This window comes from Miniopterus natalensis, chromosome 13 (genome assembly GCF_054644295.1).
Source record: "Miniopterus natalensis isolate mMinNat1 chromosome 13, mMinNat1.hap1, whole genome shotgun sequence".
In the NCBI taxonomy this organism is placed as follows: Eukaryota; Metazoa; Chordata; class Mammalia; order Chiroptera; family Miniopteridae; genus Miniopterus; species Miniopterus natalensis.
Window position 1 is genome coordinate 37984302 of NC_142093.1, and position 17556 is coordinate 38001857.

General features: G+C 40.8%; 1 protein-coding gene across 1 annotated transcript in view; it reads left to right on the forward strand.

Moving 5' to 3' along the window:
• Positions 1–1458: 1458 nt before the first annotated feature.
• Positions 1459–17556, forward strand: part of ANTXR1 (ANTXR cell adhesion molecule 1) — a 196480-nt gene continuing 180382 nt past the window's right edge. Inside the window, exon 1 of the mRNA XM_087823606.1 lies at positions 1459–1970. Coding sequence (XP_087679732.1) covers positions 1819–1970 — 152 coding nt within the window. The 5' untranslated portion in view covers positions 1459–1818. The remainder of the gene's footprint in view (positions 1971–17556) is intronic.

The window sequence follows — 17556 nt, forward strand, 5'->3', positions numbered from 1 at the left end:
TGAGGCTGGCTTTTTAAAACCCTCTAATTAGAAGAAGTGCCTGGAATGGATTTCTCTGAGCTAAAGGGAGAGGAAGGTAGAGCCAATTTAATACCTGCAGAATGATTAGTTTGTATTAATAGACCTCTTTCTAGAATATTGGAGGAAGGTGGAGGCAGCTGGGACATTCAAGTGTCTGAGTCCCTCTACCCCTCTGTCCATTAAAACACCATCTTTGTCCCAGGGAAGCCTCTTCCCCTCTCTCCCCTTCCCCATAACTTTGTTTCATATTGAATTTCCTTCCCCCTCTGGGAGCTGTGCTCTGACCTCTCTTTAATAAGAGTGTCTTTACAGGAATGTAAAGTTCAACTTAGGGAATATAGTCAATAATATTGTAATACTTATGTATGGTACCAGATCAGTCTTACTCAGTTTGAGGGTGGGGTGTATGTGAATACCAGGCAATAAGAAACATTTAGGAGGAAGCCTAATGCAATGCATTACAAAGTTCCAAAACTAATTTGACAACAAAATTATTGTTTAATAGATTATTCCAAGACGGTAGGATTCCACGATACACAAAGTGGGGAAAAACCACCATGGATGGTCATATTGGGGAGTGAGGGTCTTACAGGGTCACAAGTGGAAGGGAAGATGTGTGTCTGGAGAAAAAATCTTGGAAAATGGAGCATGTATATGCACTGAGGACCCCCAGACTGAAAGACATCGGAAGCTGAAACAGAGATCACCCTGGAACTGTGGCTCGGGGGGCCACTCTAAAGAGGATCCCTCACTTTAGAAAGGCCAGTCACAAACTGTTTGAAAAGCCCATACTCTTGTAAGCTGTTTATTTCTTCTGCCCCACGTCAAAGATAGGGTGAAAAAAGTCAAAGTTCATAGGCAGAAAAGAACTCCCACAGAATCCCTAAGCTCTGGAGATGGAGATAACATAGAAAGCTCAGTCTTTCCAGGCGGGCAGGGAGCAGGCTTCTCTGTGGGACTGGTCATGCTGTTCTCAGCCACATGAATGGACCCCGACGGTCCCTTGTATGATCTGCGCTAAGAGTACAATAATGGATGATTCAGATCACAAAGGCCTGGTTCTTCTCTGCTTAATTTGCACAATGGCTTGTTTGGAAAGGTCCCAGTCTGGGGTGGGAGCCACCGTGGTTGGAGGAAAGAAGTTCTCATCAAACTTTTACAGTGACCTTATCAGAAGACGTAGGAGAGGAGAGGACAGGACGGAGATGAAAAGGCTAGAAAATACGCGTGAAGACAGGGGAGGCGCGGGGGAAGGTGCGTGAGAAAAAGAAGAGAGCCCGCCCCGCCCGGCTCCCACCAAAGCCGGAGAGCGCTCTCGTCGTCTCGGGCCACAAGGTGGCACCCTTTGGACTTTCTTCCCCCATCCAAAAAAGAAACGGGGCAGAGAGGAGGGAGGAAAGGCAGAGAGCACTCCCCCAACCAAGAACAATTTGCAAACCCACCCCATAATATTTAAAACCTGGGACAAAGAACCGTCTGGACGGAACTGCTTCCATTGCAAAACCTCTGCGCGGCCCGGGAGCAGCCGGCGCGCCGGAGCCAGAAGCAGCCCCTTTAAAAAGCGGAGTACAGTATTGGGATTCCTGAAACCTGAAACCGAGACGCCGAATCGCGGCGGAAACCAGACGGAAAACCTTGAACTCCTCCAGACAATTGCTTCCGGGGAGTTTCGGGACAGAGTGGAGGAATAAAGGGCCCGAGAGGAGGGGCCCCTCGGATGGCGCGCCCCTGAGGGTCCTGGCGAGTTCGAGGAGCGTGGGAAGGAGAGGACCCTACCCTGTCCCTGGGCTGCGGGCCATGGCCACCGTGGAGCCGAGAGCCCTCGGCATTGGCTTCAAGTGGCTCTCTTTGGCCACTTTTGTGCTCATCTGCGCCGGGCATGGGGCACGCAGGGAGGAAGGGGGTCCAGCCTGCTACGGGGGATTTGACCTGTACTTCATTTTGGACAAGTAAGTGCCCTAAGTTGTTCCACGCTGGGCTGAGCTGATGATGCTTTCTCCCCGGGCTGGGCTTGTTGGCCGGGTGGCTTTGGGACAGGCACGACTGTCCAGGGACCAGAGGGACCCAGCGCTGCGCCTTTGTCAGGGGAGCGCGCGTCTCATCCTCTGCGGCCCGGAGCCCGCAGGGGGAGGGGGCGTCGCTCCTTGTTGGGGGGGGGGACACTTTTTTTCTGCCTTGCTTTCTGCGACCCCGGGACGTGCCAGGGAGTGTGAGGATGCTGTTGACCTACTACGTTTCCGTGATTGCTTCTCATTTGCTGTAGAAACCTCAGCGAGGAAAGCTTGCTTAGGAGAGGCAGAACTTTCGGGCATGTCTCAAGTCAGAGGCGTGGGGGGTTTAAAGTCTGTGGGCTGCTTTTTAAAAACCCTGCCCTACTTGGTGCATTACCTTTGTTCCTAATAGTGTGATGCATGCCGGCTGGGCAGTCGGTGGGCATGCAGGGCATTTCTCATCGGGCTGGGGAATGCTTTGTTGCGGGGCCGTCCTGTGCACGGCGGGGTGGTCAGCAGCATCCCTGGTCTCTACCCGCCGCCGCCGAGCCGGGAGCCAGGACCCCCCCCCCCCAGCCTTCCTCTCCCCCACTCGCCCCCCGCCCCCAGTCCCGGAGTGGAGACAACCAGAAATGTCTCCAGACGTTGCCAAAAGTCCCCTGCGGGTAAAAAAAACACGGCCCCGGGCTTGAGAATCCGTGATGCAGGAGAATTCAGGTTCTCGGCGACTTGACTGGTGGGCTACCAGGGAGGTGCAGGAGCCCTGGGTTCCTTACGAAAGTGGATCGTGGGGTTGTGCTCAAGGGAGAGCTGAACTCTGACCGATTAAACGCTTCCCAAGCCCCCTTGGATTTGCCAAACCGCAGCCATTCAAAGAATCTCCGTGCTGTCTACTAATAAACAGCCCCAACAGTAGAAAGCCCCCCAAGGAGATCCGTGCGCCTTAAAATGCGCGAGCGCCCAGCGCCAGGGTCGGGCTTGCTGCTGCAGCGGTGGGGAGATGAATTTCACAGACTGGAAAGTATTTGGGAATTGGAAAAAAGAGTCCTGCAGAATAAGCTGGCCAGCTAGAAACCAAATGTGCTTTGCAGTTGCCCCTAGAGTTTGATTTTTCCGTAAAGGCTGTTTTGAACTCCAGATTCTTTGGATGAAAAGTGAGATCTCTCTTGCAGATTTATGGGAAGGTGGATACTGAAAATATACTCCAATGCTAAGAAATGGAATTTCTTTTGTTACTTCTAGTGGCTGGAAGCACCCACTCACAGATTCAGAGACTGTGTCTGAAAACAGTCAGAGATATCGATCACTGTGCTTCAAAAAAAATGTTTTTTAAGCTGGTGGAGAAGGACATTCAGGAAACCTTGAAAAAATGGACAGAATCACCATGTCCCTGAATGGAATGACTTCACTCCATACTGTAGAGCTAATCAATTCTCCCCAAATCAATTTATAAATTGAATTCAACTTTTCAATCAAAGTTCTGAAAGCATTTATTTTGGTGCTGAGAGGAATTTAATAAAATGATTCTAGGTTTATCTTAGAGGGGGGGAAAGACAGGCAAAAAGAGCTAAAACATTTTTGGGAAAGAATAGTGAAGAAATACTTATACCTCCAAATATTAAAATGTATTATAAAGCAAATTAATAAAAACAAGATGGTAAAAGCCAAAAGATAGGTGGACAGAGAAGAAAATCTTGAAACAGATCCAACGATATGTAAGCATTTAGTGGAAGTTCAAATCAGTGGGGAATTAATTTGTTCTTTAAAAAAAAAAAAAGATTCTTGGACAAATGGCTGATAGCATGGGAAAAGAAAAGGTTATATTTATACTTTACACCACACACCAAAATGAATTCCAGGACTGAAAATTTTAATGTTTAAAAGGAAACTGTGAGAGCACTAGAAGAAATTTTAGATGACTATTACTATAATCTTAGTTTTAGAGCTTTTGAAACAAGGCAGAAACAATAGAAAAAAACTATAAAAAGATGTAAATAGATTAGAAATTTAAATTTCTATAAGTGGAAAAAAATTCCATAAATAAAAGATAATAACAAGTTGCAGATACTGTTGCAATGGCAATTACTCTTTAAATATATATAAAAATCAGTTTTTAAAAGGTCATCCCAATAGAAAATAAGCTTACTACATAAACAATTTGCCAAAAAAAAGTATCAAAGGCAATAAATAAATAAGTTCAACTTTACTATTAATCAAAGAAATGAAAAATCAAGATACAATTGTTATTAAGTTGGCAAATATTTCTAAAGAATAACTATTTAGTACTGGCCAACTTGTAAGAGGTGGGCACTGTCATATTTTACTAAGGAAAATATAAATTTGTACAGTCTTTCTAGGCTTGTGCTGTGCAATAGAACTTTCTGTGCTGCTGGAAATTTTCTTTATCTGTGCTGCCCAATATGGTAGCTACTAACCATATGTGGCTGTTGAGCACTTGAAATGTGATTAGTGTGTTAGAGGAAGTGAACTTTTTGTTTTATTTAAGTTTAATTAATTTAAATTTAAATAACCACATGCGGTTATTGTATTGGATAACAAAGACAAGAAGGTACTTTAGCAACATGTATCAAATGCTTTTTAAAAATGGGTTTCTACTTTTCCATCTTGCAAGTCTATGTCCTAAAGAAAAAAATCCAAGAGCATCCCATAGAAGCGCCTATATGTACGTTCATGGCAGTGTTATTTATGAATAAAGCTGAAAATTAACTAAATGTCCATCAATGGGATTTATGAAGTAAGGCATGATAAATACTATGCACGTTTGTGAGAGATTTTAGGAAAAACATTTAATGCTCATAATCTACTCTTAGGTGAAAATACAGTTACCAAACATTATATACTTTATGATTCTCCCTTTGAAAAACAAACAAACAAACACATATGTATATAGGGTGTCCCTGAAAAATGAATACATACACTTTGAATAATTATAAAGGCAGTGTTTATTAAAATACATTTAATGTTCAAAATTGAGCTATCAGCCATTAAAGTGTGTATACATTTTGGGGACACCCTGTATTTACCCAATATGTAATAGTATTTCTATCTGGAAGATTTTTTAATTCTGTTTTTATGCTTTTCTTGATTTTCAAAATTTCCTGCAATGAACATGTTACTTTTATATTCAACAAAAATATGTTACTTTGAGTTTTTGAAAATCATTTCAGCCCTAGCCAGTTTTCTCAGTGGTTAGAGCATCAGCCTGTGAGCAGAGGGGTTCGATTCTGGCCAAAGGCACGTAGCTCGGTTGCAAGCTCCATCCTGCCCTGGTTGGAGGAGATCACGTGCAGGAGGCAACCAGTCGATGTCTCACATCGATGTTTCTCTCTCCCTCTCTCCCCCTTCCACTCTCTCTGAAAAGCAATGGGAAAAATATCCTTAGCGAGGATTAAAAAACAAACAAACAAACAAGCATTTCAGGCCTGCTGACTAGCGTGCTGAGCTCTGAGCCTCTCGCCATCGTAGAGGATGCTGCTTCTTTCATGTTTAATCCTAGAGTACATTTCTAAACGCATCATATCATTGTGGAGCCCAAAATGCTTCGGGAAACAAAGGGTGGGGAGACCTTTACAGGCGCCTGCTTTACATTTACTCGGACTCCTCTGACTTCCTTCAGTTGCCCTATTGTCTGAAGAGAGGGATGCTTTTGTGCTGAGCGAACACCATGCTGGAACTTGCTAGGGCAGATGCACAACTCAAGCTTGCCGCCTGGATCCAGGCTCATTTCTGTGACCGTGGAGCCCAGAGCTGGGAGATGGGCCAAAAGGTAGTGATAGCTAACAGGCCCCTGGGGGAGCCCTAAAGACATGATCTACTCTCGCAGATAAGAACATTTCCAGCCAGGGCTGTCCAGCACCCAGCCACAGCAGACTGGAAAGAGAAGGAATGCTGACTTGTTTTTCCCTTGGGCTTCTAAGATCCTTTGGCCAGTGGGTCACAGGGCACCGCACTCCCCATTCTTCTCCCCAGCCCTCAACTCCCCTTTGCCCAGCGGATGTTTCTCCTCTTTTCCATGACATTGAATCTCAGCTCATTTCGGCTTTAAGCAGGATGCATCTCTGGCCTGGAGGGAACCCAGATTATACATTTAATGGAACGTCATGTTTTCTCAACCAGGAGCAAAAGACTTCATAATGACAACGTAGACTACCACAGAAACACAATAAGGCGTTATTAGCGGCTTCGGTGATGGGGCTGGTGGACTGAGCTTCACAAGGCTTTGTACCGATGGAATTTCATGTTCATTTAAACATACTTTTCTGGTTACAGTCGGGAAAAGTCGATTGCTGGAAATTCAATCAGGGATTTGAAAGGCCTCTGTCCAGAGAAAAACAGTCGAGGAGCCTCCTTTTAGTCTTCCAGGGGGTCCTCCAAGATTAACGCACTCAGTTGACCAACCCACAGACATGACTGTACCTCCCCTCTATCTCACAGGACTCTTCTGCTACTGTACTGTGTATTTATGTATTAAATTTTGGTCTATTTTGTAGAGAGCTATTAGGCATTTCAATGGAAAAGGAGGATTCTTTATTGTGAGTGTCAGGGAAGTGTTGGCTATATTCATGTTTACTTTCAAAAATAGAATGGTGGCATAGAAAGAAGAGGGAATAGAGGAGACAGTGAGCTGGAGGGTGACAGTAAGCACTGAATAACTTTATTTATAGGACTTGCTAAAGCCACAACCTGTCACCCAATAAATCCCTGCATTTGTAATGGCCCCCCACAGGCTTACCATATGCTCCTTCCCCATTAGAACCTCTGTACTCCTCCCTCTGCCACTTCCTTTTTGTCCAGTACCAATTTCATCTTCCTATTTACCCCATACAAGGAGACCTTGTCTTGCCACTCAGAGTTCCTACCCCAAGACCCACCATTGGATGATCCCATGGTGGTAATGATCTGTACGATCATTACTATGTCTTATACTTCAGGGACATGGTCATTAGACAGATTTTTATGGCATCAGGCTGGGAACCTCACTACCAGGTATAGTATTGTTTTCCTGGGAAAATACCTTCCGGATTCCCAACTAACTCACAAAAGAAATCTTTAGAGTCAGAACTAAAGTCTCCCAAAACTTATGCCATCTCACAGTTGTGCCAAAGACAGCCTTGCTTGGTAGCTAAGGTAAATACTGCTTACAGGTGAGAAATCTGTTCAACCTTTGTCAATCCGAGGACCTAAGATTACATGGTGACAGAGCAGGGATGATGTCTACTCCTGACTCCCAGCCCAGCACTTCTCACTCATCAATGCCCTGTGCAGTTGCATCAAAATGGGAAGCACATGTCAACACAACTAGAGGAACTGGGTGGATTCTAGGAATTTAAAATCCCTGTATCAGAGTTTCAGTAAATGTTGGTGTAAAAGGCAACTAATATACTTACTTGAAGAGCTACTGCTTAAGTCAGCTATCTTTGATTGAAAGTTTCAGGACTCTAACCCTCCCCCACAGCCCACAAATATGCTTCTCAGATCTGAAGGGATGGAGAGGAAGGACTCTAAGGGGATCTGATTATGATGAACTTAAAGGTCAAATAAATTAGCAATTTGTTCTGATTGAACCTGATCGAGAAGGGAAATTCAACTCTGTAGATGTGTTAAAACACACAGATGTAACTTGTTTTCAGATATGCTTTGGAAGAGAACTTTGAGTAGTGAAAATGTGATATTGGCTCTGAATAAGGGAAACAGAGTTCATTAGAAGATACCTTGAAAATGCTACAATAAAAATTCTAAGGCATCAGAAAAAGAAGTTTTCAGGGGCCTGGAATGTCTGTGTGTGCATGTATGTGGTATTGAGATGGATTCTATTGTTGGTTTTAAATGTTCCTCCAATTAGTTTCTAGGTTTGGAGAGAGCTTACCAGGCCAGGTAATAATTGTTAGAACTACCTACAAATTGGAAGATTTGGCATATGGGTCAAAAATAAATAAGGCAGAAGTGTTTTTGTTTTGTTTCATGTTTCTGTCTGTGTCAGCCAAGTAATTACCTCCAGTTTCCTTAGTTCTGGAGACCTGGTAACACTCAGTGTCAAGCTGAGAATAGAATCCTAGAGTGTTGGAGGAAGGCACCCGTCCTAAGATAACCTGTAATTATCTCCAAATGCAAAAGGACTCCTAGTGGTCCAAGAACAAACTTTGGCATCCCTTAGTGGGACTTGGCTGTCACATAAATGCAAATGGGATTTGTTTTATGCTAATTTAGAATGTTTGTCTTTTTGATGTGTGACTAAGTGACTGGATTTCTCCTCTCCCAGCCATTACTCGGCAACAAAAGACCAAGTGGGTATTTGAAATTTTCTGACATGTTTCTCAGACATGCCAGGTTCGTAATGAAAAAAAGTAATTAGATTTCTTCAGTTTGGTTGAGCTGATTCTTTCATTCATTTGGCATAAGTATCTTGTCAATCCCAATAACAAATATGTAATCCATTAAAGGCATGGATAACAAAACCCCTACTGCAAGCAATGTCCTGTTCTGGGAGCTGCAAGGGATGTAAAAGAAGCAGGAAGCAGTCCCACACATCTTGATTTTTAGGCAGAAGGACATTGGAAGGACTCCAGGCAGCCAAAACTAAAGGCTACAATGAAGATTAGGGCAGAGGGCAAGCAGAGAAAATTTTAGATCAATTCCAAGAAGAAATAGTAAGTAACATTTACTGAGCTCTTGTTAGCTTCCAGGCGCTGTGGTAAGTGCTTTGCCTGTATGATCCCATTTAGTCTTTACAACCACATAAGGTCAGTACAGTCATGATCACCATTGGACACATGAAGACACTGAAGTTTAGAAAAGTTAGCCAAGGTCACTCTAAGTGACGAAATTCAACTTCAAACCCAAGCCTCTCTGACTCATGATCTACGCACAAAGATAAAAAGAACCTTAACATGCAAAAGACCATGGAATCAATCAATTAGATTAAATGAAAAGTAGAAATGGAGATCAGACATGAATTGGAAAGCTGAGAATCTCTTTGCCCATAGTTTGTGCAATATGAGGGAATTTGCAAGGCTGGAACACTGCAACAGCTGAGCCAAGAGGAGGCCCGAGTATTGCAGAGGCTGATTCAGAGTTTGAATTACGAGTATCTGGGCTTCAACTAAATGTGTTTCTCAATGGGGGTGCTTTTGGCATTTTCAGTCGGACACTTTTTCACTGAGAGGGACTGAGGATGCTTAGCCTTTCTGATTCGTACTTTGTAAATGTCTTTAGCCTTCTTGGTCACTGTGATAACCAATAAGTAATGCCTCTACATTTGTATCTAAATGCCATCCTGTGAGATGGTACCACTCGAATTGAGAATCCCTAACTGAAAGACCACAGAGTAGAACAAGGCAAGCCAATGATGCTGACTCCTAGCATCCCAGGACTACATCTGAGCAGAAGGAGCATTCATCTAGACAGGAGGAAGGAGGAAGGTTTTAGTGGTAATTAGGCCACTAGAAATTGTAGACCTTGGAAAGAAATACACTAAACCAGTGAATGACATCACCATAAATCGAGCCACTTAAGCCCAAGATCTGGGAGCAATCCTCTTTCTCACAGGACTATCTGCTCCCACATTTCTCCTGTGTCTACCCCACTCTCTGCTTTAGTTCTGATCTCAGGCCATTTCTCACCCAGTTCACTGAAACATTCTCTAAATTGGTCTCTTTTATGTCCTTTCTTAGCCATTCGCCCCACCCTATAAACTGGTACCAAATTAACCTTTCTAGAATACAAATCTAATCTTGACATCATCTCCCCTAACCCTTTAATCTTTAAAGACCTCCAAAGCTCTTTTATTTTTGCTTATTTTTTTCAACTACAAGAGTTTATTACTATCAATTAGGAAAGCCTTACAAGTTTTTGGAAGAACCTTCACATCTTTAACATTGCGATATATTTAACAATCATTCTTCTGTTGCTTCTAAGGTTATTCCTTAGCAAGGTACTCAAGAGCCTTCTTGCACAAGCCACTGTATTTCCCTAGCTTTACCTCTTTCCACATTCTGACCTTTGTCATTTCCAACAGAACCACACTATGCAGTTGGTTAAACTACCCCGTGCCCTCTCTCGCCTTTAGCTGTAATGCCCTACATTACCAGGCCTGTCTTTACAGAGGTAATGCCCCTCTTACCCTTTGAGATGATTACTAGTACTTGGTACCCTCTCATCACTAGTTGACAAAAATTAAGAATAATCTCCTCTCTACGTCGCATCATTCAAAATCCTCTCTTTTTTTCAGAATGTCTCATCCCTACAACTCAGGGAATATGAGTTGTAAGGATGAGACATTCTGAAAAATGTGCCCATTATCAAGAGATGGGGAGGAATAAGCTTTAGGGTTTTTTTTCCTGGGGTTGTATTTAATGGCCTTAGCATCTTTTCCTTAAACTCTGATGCTCAGCCATATACAGTCTCAATTAATAGGTACTTGTAAGAAGCCCCTGGATCAGGGCTTTCCCAGTATCTTGGTGGCAGAAGGATTATGATCAGAATCATAGTCATCCCGCCATTATTCCCTACATAAAAGATAACATAGATATCAGGCTTACGGAAATTACATAGCAAATAGAAGTGACGGATTCTAGCTGTAACTGTATACCAGTCATAGTAATAAACAATGTGAGGTCAAGGGAGTACAAAAGACCATTGGACAGCCATAATCTAACCATAAATAAACAAATGTATGACCCAGGACATTCCTGGCCTATACTTTTTGTCCCAGTATAAATATTAATTGCTTCCTGTTTTATTCTTGAAAGTATCTCAGTTTAGATTTTAAATTATTTCTTGATTATTAACTGTCATAAAGGACACTATTAAATGAACAAAATGTGAGAGGATTGAAAGCCAAACAGGTGAAGCCCCTTGTAAACCTTAATTCCATTAAAATAAGCAACCAGTCCAGCATTCCTGATTCCATTTGAGTTCCCCAATTTTAAGCTTTTTCTGTACCCCCACTCCCAAGTTCCCATAATAATTTGTGGAAATTCTCAAGTACTTCTCCATATCTTAGCACCTAACCCTCTGAATTGTAACTGTACATTTCCTAGCCCCTCCATGGGGAGGCAGTGTTGCATAGGTGTTAAGAACACAGGTTTAGTGTTCGTACTAAGAACATGGACACTAGGGTCAGACCACCAGAGTTCAAGTCCCACCCCTACCACTTACTAGTTGTGTGTCCTTGAGCAAGTTACTTAATCTCTTGGTGAACTCAGTTTCCTCACTTGTCAAAAAGGAGTTAATAGTATTATCATATAGGGTTGTGCTCAGAAAAGAGTCCTATGTACACACAGGAAGTGGTCATCAAGTGCTAGCAATTATTATTAAATGGAAATGAATGTAAAATGCTCAGCACAATGCCTGATGCTTAGTAAGTACTCAATAAATGTCATGTTGTAATTTTAATCTTTATAGATTCTGAAGGACCTACCCAGCATTCAAAAATCAGTTTGTCGAATCATTAAATATTATCTGTTATATTTGTGCATACTATAAATACATCCAGCAGGAAAGAACGGAGAGAGGCCATATGCATCATAAATGCAGAAACTGAAATCTAATGATTTGAGGGCCTTTCTGGGAGATGAGAAAGAAATTTTTTTTCTGACTTCTGAAAAAGAAGCGGAACATAGATAGCTTCTCCTTTACTGACTCCCTTACTGTCATATAAAACTGCTCCCCCCACCCCCAGAAAAAAAAGAAAGTCTTAAGTAGGCATCTGGGATAGCTTGCATCCCATATGAAGACAAAAGACAGGGACACCTGACATGCAACACACTTGTGAGAAATTCCACTAGAAACAAAGCAGATGGGTTGAATGTGAAGGAGGTCAGCCAGGGCCTACTTTCAACTCTGCTGCCAAGTTGTAAAAAAATGTAGAGGAAGATTCTAGAGGAGCCCCAAGAATAATTCCAAATCTAGAAGTGAGTTTGAAGTTCCAAGTGGGACATAAGAGGGATGAAAAGCAATCCCCTCGCACCCTGCGGCCATGTGTGTCAGCATCACTCAGAGGCAGCTGCACTGGAGAGTTGAAGGGACACCAGGTGTCTTCGTGACAGTCGTCCTGTCCAGCGTTGCTGAGTTCTCCCTATGGATCCTCGGCCTCCTGTCTTTGATTATGTGGATATAGTAGAGATCAGGAATGAGGTCTGTGAACCTGGAGTAGATTCCAAGCCAAAAACCCCTACATATGGCAAGTTGGTATTAACGGAACTGTGTCCAAAACAAACACAAACCTTGCAAGGATGAAGTTTCTCTATGAGAAATGATGAGGAACAATTCCATTCCCTACTCTCCCCCAACTGGTGGAACAATAAAAAGCTTGCTTTAGCCATTCCTTTCCTCAAGATTAAGTTCTTAGAGAAACTTACAAGTATAAAACAATGTCATATATATGTTTATATGTTATATATTATATATAATTTGAATATATATATAATATTTGAGAAGCAAATACCAGATCCAGTTACACCTTCCCATTTTTAAAGATGAAAATAGGGCCTACAAAGTTTTAGCAACTTAAAATAAGTAAGTAAACAAAAATTTCTGAGGTAGAAGAACATATTTATTGAAAGAATTTTCAACAGCAAAAGAGGTCAGTTTTAGCATCATATGCTTTATGACTTCAATGAAATAAAATAAAATAAGAAGTATGTGAAACAGGAGATAAAATATAAAATGAGAAGAAAAGGGACCCAGAACAGTTAAGGAAATATAAACCTATGGAAAAATGTAAAGTAATAAGTAAAAATGTAAAATGTAATAAGCAGTAAAGAGCAGAACTTACAATGCAGAAAATGAAATAAATGTAAAAGGGTGTTTGAGAAAGTCTCATAATTTGAATAGGAATTGACTTAGTTGGAAGAGAATTTGATACATAATGAATGACAGAAATAGATATCCAATATAAGAGATCATTTGGGTTGCTAAAGAATAGTCTAAAAGAAACATTTAAAGATTTAATAGAAGAGAACTTTTCTGATTTAAAAAACCCCAGAAAATGCAGATTGAATAAGCTCATCAAATAACCATCACAATTAATTAATTAATTAATTAATTAATTAATTAAAAGATACTAATAGTTAGACACTTCCTGATGAAAATTTTTAACTTCAAAGACAAGAGAAGAATTTCATGAGTAGGAAAGGACACAGTTTACCTACAAAAGCTCTGCAGCATTAAGTGGTAGAGTACTTTGATGGATAAATGTATGACCTAAAATGTTGTATCTAGCCAAGATGTCACTTACATGTGAAAAAAACAGAAAGCCACTTTTTTTTTTTTTTTTTAATTTTATTTATTGATTTTGGTGGGGGGAGACAATGAGGACAATTTGTTGTTCCACTTATTTATGCATCCATTGGTTGCTGCTTGTATGTGCCCCCACCGGGGATCTAATCCACAACCTTGGCATATCAGGACAATGCTCTAACCAAACTGAGCTACCGAGCCAGGGCAAAAGCTATTTTCAAATAGATATGGATTCTTATAAAAAGCAATAATTTTGTTCAAGAAATTACCCAAGAGGTTTGTCAAGTTTTAAAAACTTTAAAATATACTGACTGGTTTTTATATCAAAGAAGTAGCAATGACCATTGAAGCCATTTAAGCAAATATATGTCTAATTAGTATTTTTAATAAATTTTGAGATAATATTGCATCAACAAACAACAGCACTCTGTCATAAGAAAAGAACAAGCTGAAAATAAGTTTTGCAGAGAAAATCCGCTCTCTGAATATCCGTTGGAAGCAATGACCAGCACTTTGAACACCACAGAAAGTAAATTCAGTTCATCAGAAGACAGTTTAAGAAACTTTTCTCAGAACTGCAAGAGGAAGAATACAGGATATATATATAAGATATAAATTCTAGGAAGGTAGAAGAGGACATTTACAAGAGATGCAACAATAAAAAACAATAATAAAAGATCATTTCCAGAGCTGAAGAAAAATTAAAGTCTTCAGTTCTAGAAGACTAATCAAATATTCAGCCTAATTAATTTTTAAAGGGATCCACAACTTATACAATCTTAGATAAATTATTAAAATAGAAGATTAGAAATGTGTACATACTTCCAAAAGGCAAAACTAAAAATGGGCATCCCCTTTCCCATAACAAAAGCAAAACTCAGATTGGCATTAGGCTTTTACTTTTTAGTCTACAACATTAAGTGTTTGAGTGAAATGTGATAATAAATTCCCTAACTAGGCTTCCTCAGACATACAAAAATTTAAAATGTGTGTCATCCATATTTCCTTATGGAATAAAAGTCGCTTGAAAATATTGACCTAAAAAAATGAAAGATGTATTGGAAATAAAGTATAAGAAAAAGACATGTTGTAAAAGAAACAGGAGTAATGGCCCCAGAAAAGTTAATAAGTCACAGTGATGTTATCAGTGAGTTTATACCGCAAAATAGAAAACTTTAAAAAATGGATTCCTAAAAGAGAAAGTGAAAAATTTAAGTTTTAATACACGATAGAAAAGAAATTTTCATACTATATTCTCATATACAAAAAAAAACTCCAACTAGTTGACTTTTAGTTCCCAAACGCCTCTTCTTCTTCCCAAGTCCACCTACTAGTGAATGGAAAGCCATAAATTTGAACCCAGATAGTAACAGTCTGATGTGATTTTTAATCTCTTTAGGGGAAATGCTCAGTCTTTCTGATTTTTCCCTCCCCCTATAAAATCTGGACATATGAGAAGGACTAATTTGCCCTGTGAATATGTCTTTTAGTTTTAGACCAGTTAGTTTCCAGGAAATTTGTATCACATCTTCAAGGAACAGAAAATTTCAGTATTAGTTATACTCTTCCAGAAAATATAGAATTATGCAGTTTCCCAATTTATTTTAGGAAGCTAGCATATATCCGATATCAATATCTGCATTCACATGCAAAGCTTCTGACCAAACTTGAATAAAAACTTCAAACCTGAAATATAATTAAAACAAAACTAACAGTACGGTAACGGAATAATACACCAAGACATCCTAGGAATCCACGTCTTTAGGAAATGTGTTACGGGAACGCGCATTTATTTTGAACGTCGAAGATGAAAACCAAATTGTTTCCTCAGCAGAATCTGAAAAGACATCTCTCTGAGTACTTACGCGTTCAAAGGACACCGAGGATGCGAATAATAATTAATGAGGTTGAGCTAATAAATATATTTTGAACCCAATACCCCTCAGAGAATAAACTTTCCTTTCAAATGCCCATGAAATATTTATTAGGTCACAAAGAATGCCTCCATATATATCCCACGGCACGATTTTCCCAGGCCACATTCGAAACAATAAATAGCAGGAAATGAGTATTGAAAGTACATTGAACCCCCAGCTACCAGGGGAAAAAGTGATAGGTTATATTATCTTGTGAGGAGGACCGAAAGAAAGTGACTCCCTAAGACAGAGGCTGGCCCGCTCTGGCCTGCTGACTGTTTTTGCAAATAACATTTCATTGTGACACCGCCACACCCCTTTTGTCTCATTACTATCAATGGCTACTTTTGTGCTGCGACGGCAGAGCTGAGAGTTGCCCCAGCAACCATCCGGCTCTCAGGGCCTGAACTATTTACTGCCCGGCCCTCTGCAGAAAAAGCGTGCTGCCTCCTGGGCTGAGCAAGCATTCGCACCCCCAGAAAATGGACCGAGAATACTGAGGCCAAGGCCAGCCGCTGCCCAGGGGCCTGCACTCGGTTAATGCTCCGCTGTTGCCGTTTTGAAATTCTTAATAATCTTGGTACAGGACGCCCTGCGTTTTGCACTGGGGTCTACTAATCATGTAGCTGGTCCTAATTGGTACTCAATGTAAAAAAGAAAAACAACGAAGAAAATCAAGTGAACAATAAATATGAAAAAAAAAAGGTTTCTAATAAAATAAAATGCATCCACATAAAAACTAATGAAAATCTATATTCAATTATAAAACTTACAGATATTTCAGAGAGAGCTAATCCTGAGTGTGGGTGAAGGGTAAGAAAATGAGCCTTTCTCATCTTACTCCTAAAGGTTTCATAGCCCTGAGGGTGGGAAGTGAGTTCCAGCAGCCACCGTGTCCTGCATGGAGGTCGCTGTGTTCCAACAAGATGCTTCGCACTTTACAAACATTAGATTTAATTCTCAGCACAATCTTTAGGAGGTAGGTACTGTTATCTCCATTGCGTAATGGAGGAGCTGAAGTTTAGAAAGGGAAACATCTTGTTCGGATGTCACACTGGTAGTGGAAGGATAGAAGTGGGAGCTCACATGAGCAAGTGAGCCGGTGCTCATCACCGCTGGTCTGGACAGCCTTGAGTAAGTAAATTGTCCTACATTTCTGGGGGAGCTTGGCCATAGCTATCAAGAGTCTTAGAATTTTGTATAAACTTTAACAAAGAAAGTCTACTCTTAGGAATTTTTAAAAATCCAGTATAAAAAAATACAGTAATCCCAAATATGTGTGTGTTAGGGTAAAAAAAACTCAGTCTCACTATACTCAAATACATAGAAAATAATTTAAAGCTGCTTTGCTTATCCTCGAAAGACTCTTGCTGGGTGCAAGTGTGGTGAGAAGGGGAGGCAACTTTCATCCAAACTGGAAATCTTTGTAAAAATTTAAACTCAATAAATTTGTACTTTTAAGTTTTGCTCCCACCTCCTTCTGTCGCTCTTACGACTGTGTGTATCAGGGGAGGCGTATTGTGTCCTTGTGACATGCATGTGAAGGGGACCTCTGACTTCCCCTGTCTGGTCGTGGTTGCCTGGTGGTCATCTACATATCATATTGGTGGCTTTGACTGGTGACCCATGAGTCTCATTTATCACATCTTGGTGTACACTGCAATTATGGCAAATACCTTTGGGCAGCTAACCAATTTTCTGTTGTTTTTTTAGCAACAACAATAACAATTTTGCATTGAACTTGAACCAGGATACCAATAGTTGATATCAGAAAATATTTTTAACTTTCCTGATATGTGTATATATGTTCGCAACCTGTATGTGTGTGTGGGAAAAAGGGAATTAGTGGAAGTGAAAGGAGAATATATTTTGCTATAATATCCTTTGATCTTGACCCACAAGAAAAAATACAGTTTACATCTTAACACAGTATGTATACATTACTTACATATAATTGGCCAAAAGTTTCATATAGCGTTGCTTTCTGGATGCAATATATCCTGATATTTCTAGTCTATTTTTTATTTTTTCAAAATGTTGGCAACATCCCACCAAACTGATTTCCCAAATCACTAACAGTTTGCGTTCTATAGCTTACAAGTCATTGTTTTCATAGCCATGTGTTGGATTGACTAAAAGGGAAATTCCTCCCGAGTCAGCAGGGTGGGGCTGGGCATCCTGGGCTGGGGTCTCCATGGCACAGACAGGAGCAGGGTGAGTAGCCTCAAACTCAAAGAGCAGTGCTTAGTGCCTTGGTTTGGGTCTGGACTGGTATCTGAAGAAGTTGGAGTGGAAGCAAGAGTTGAGGTCAAGCTTTTTGAGCAGGAAGGAGGCTTGGCCGTGACCCCAGACAGTAATAGGAGGGTAAG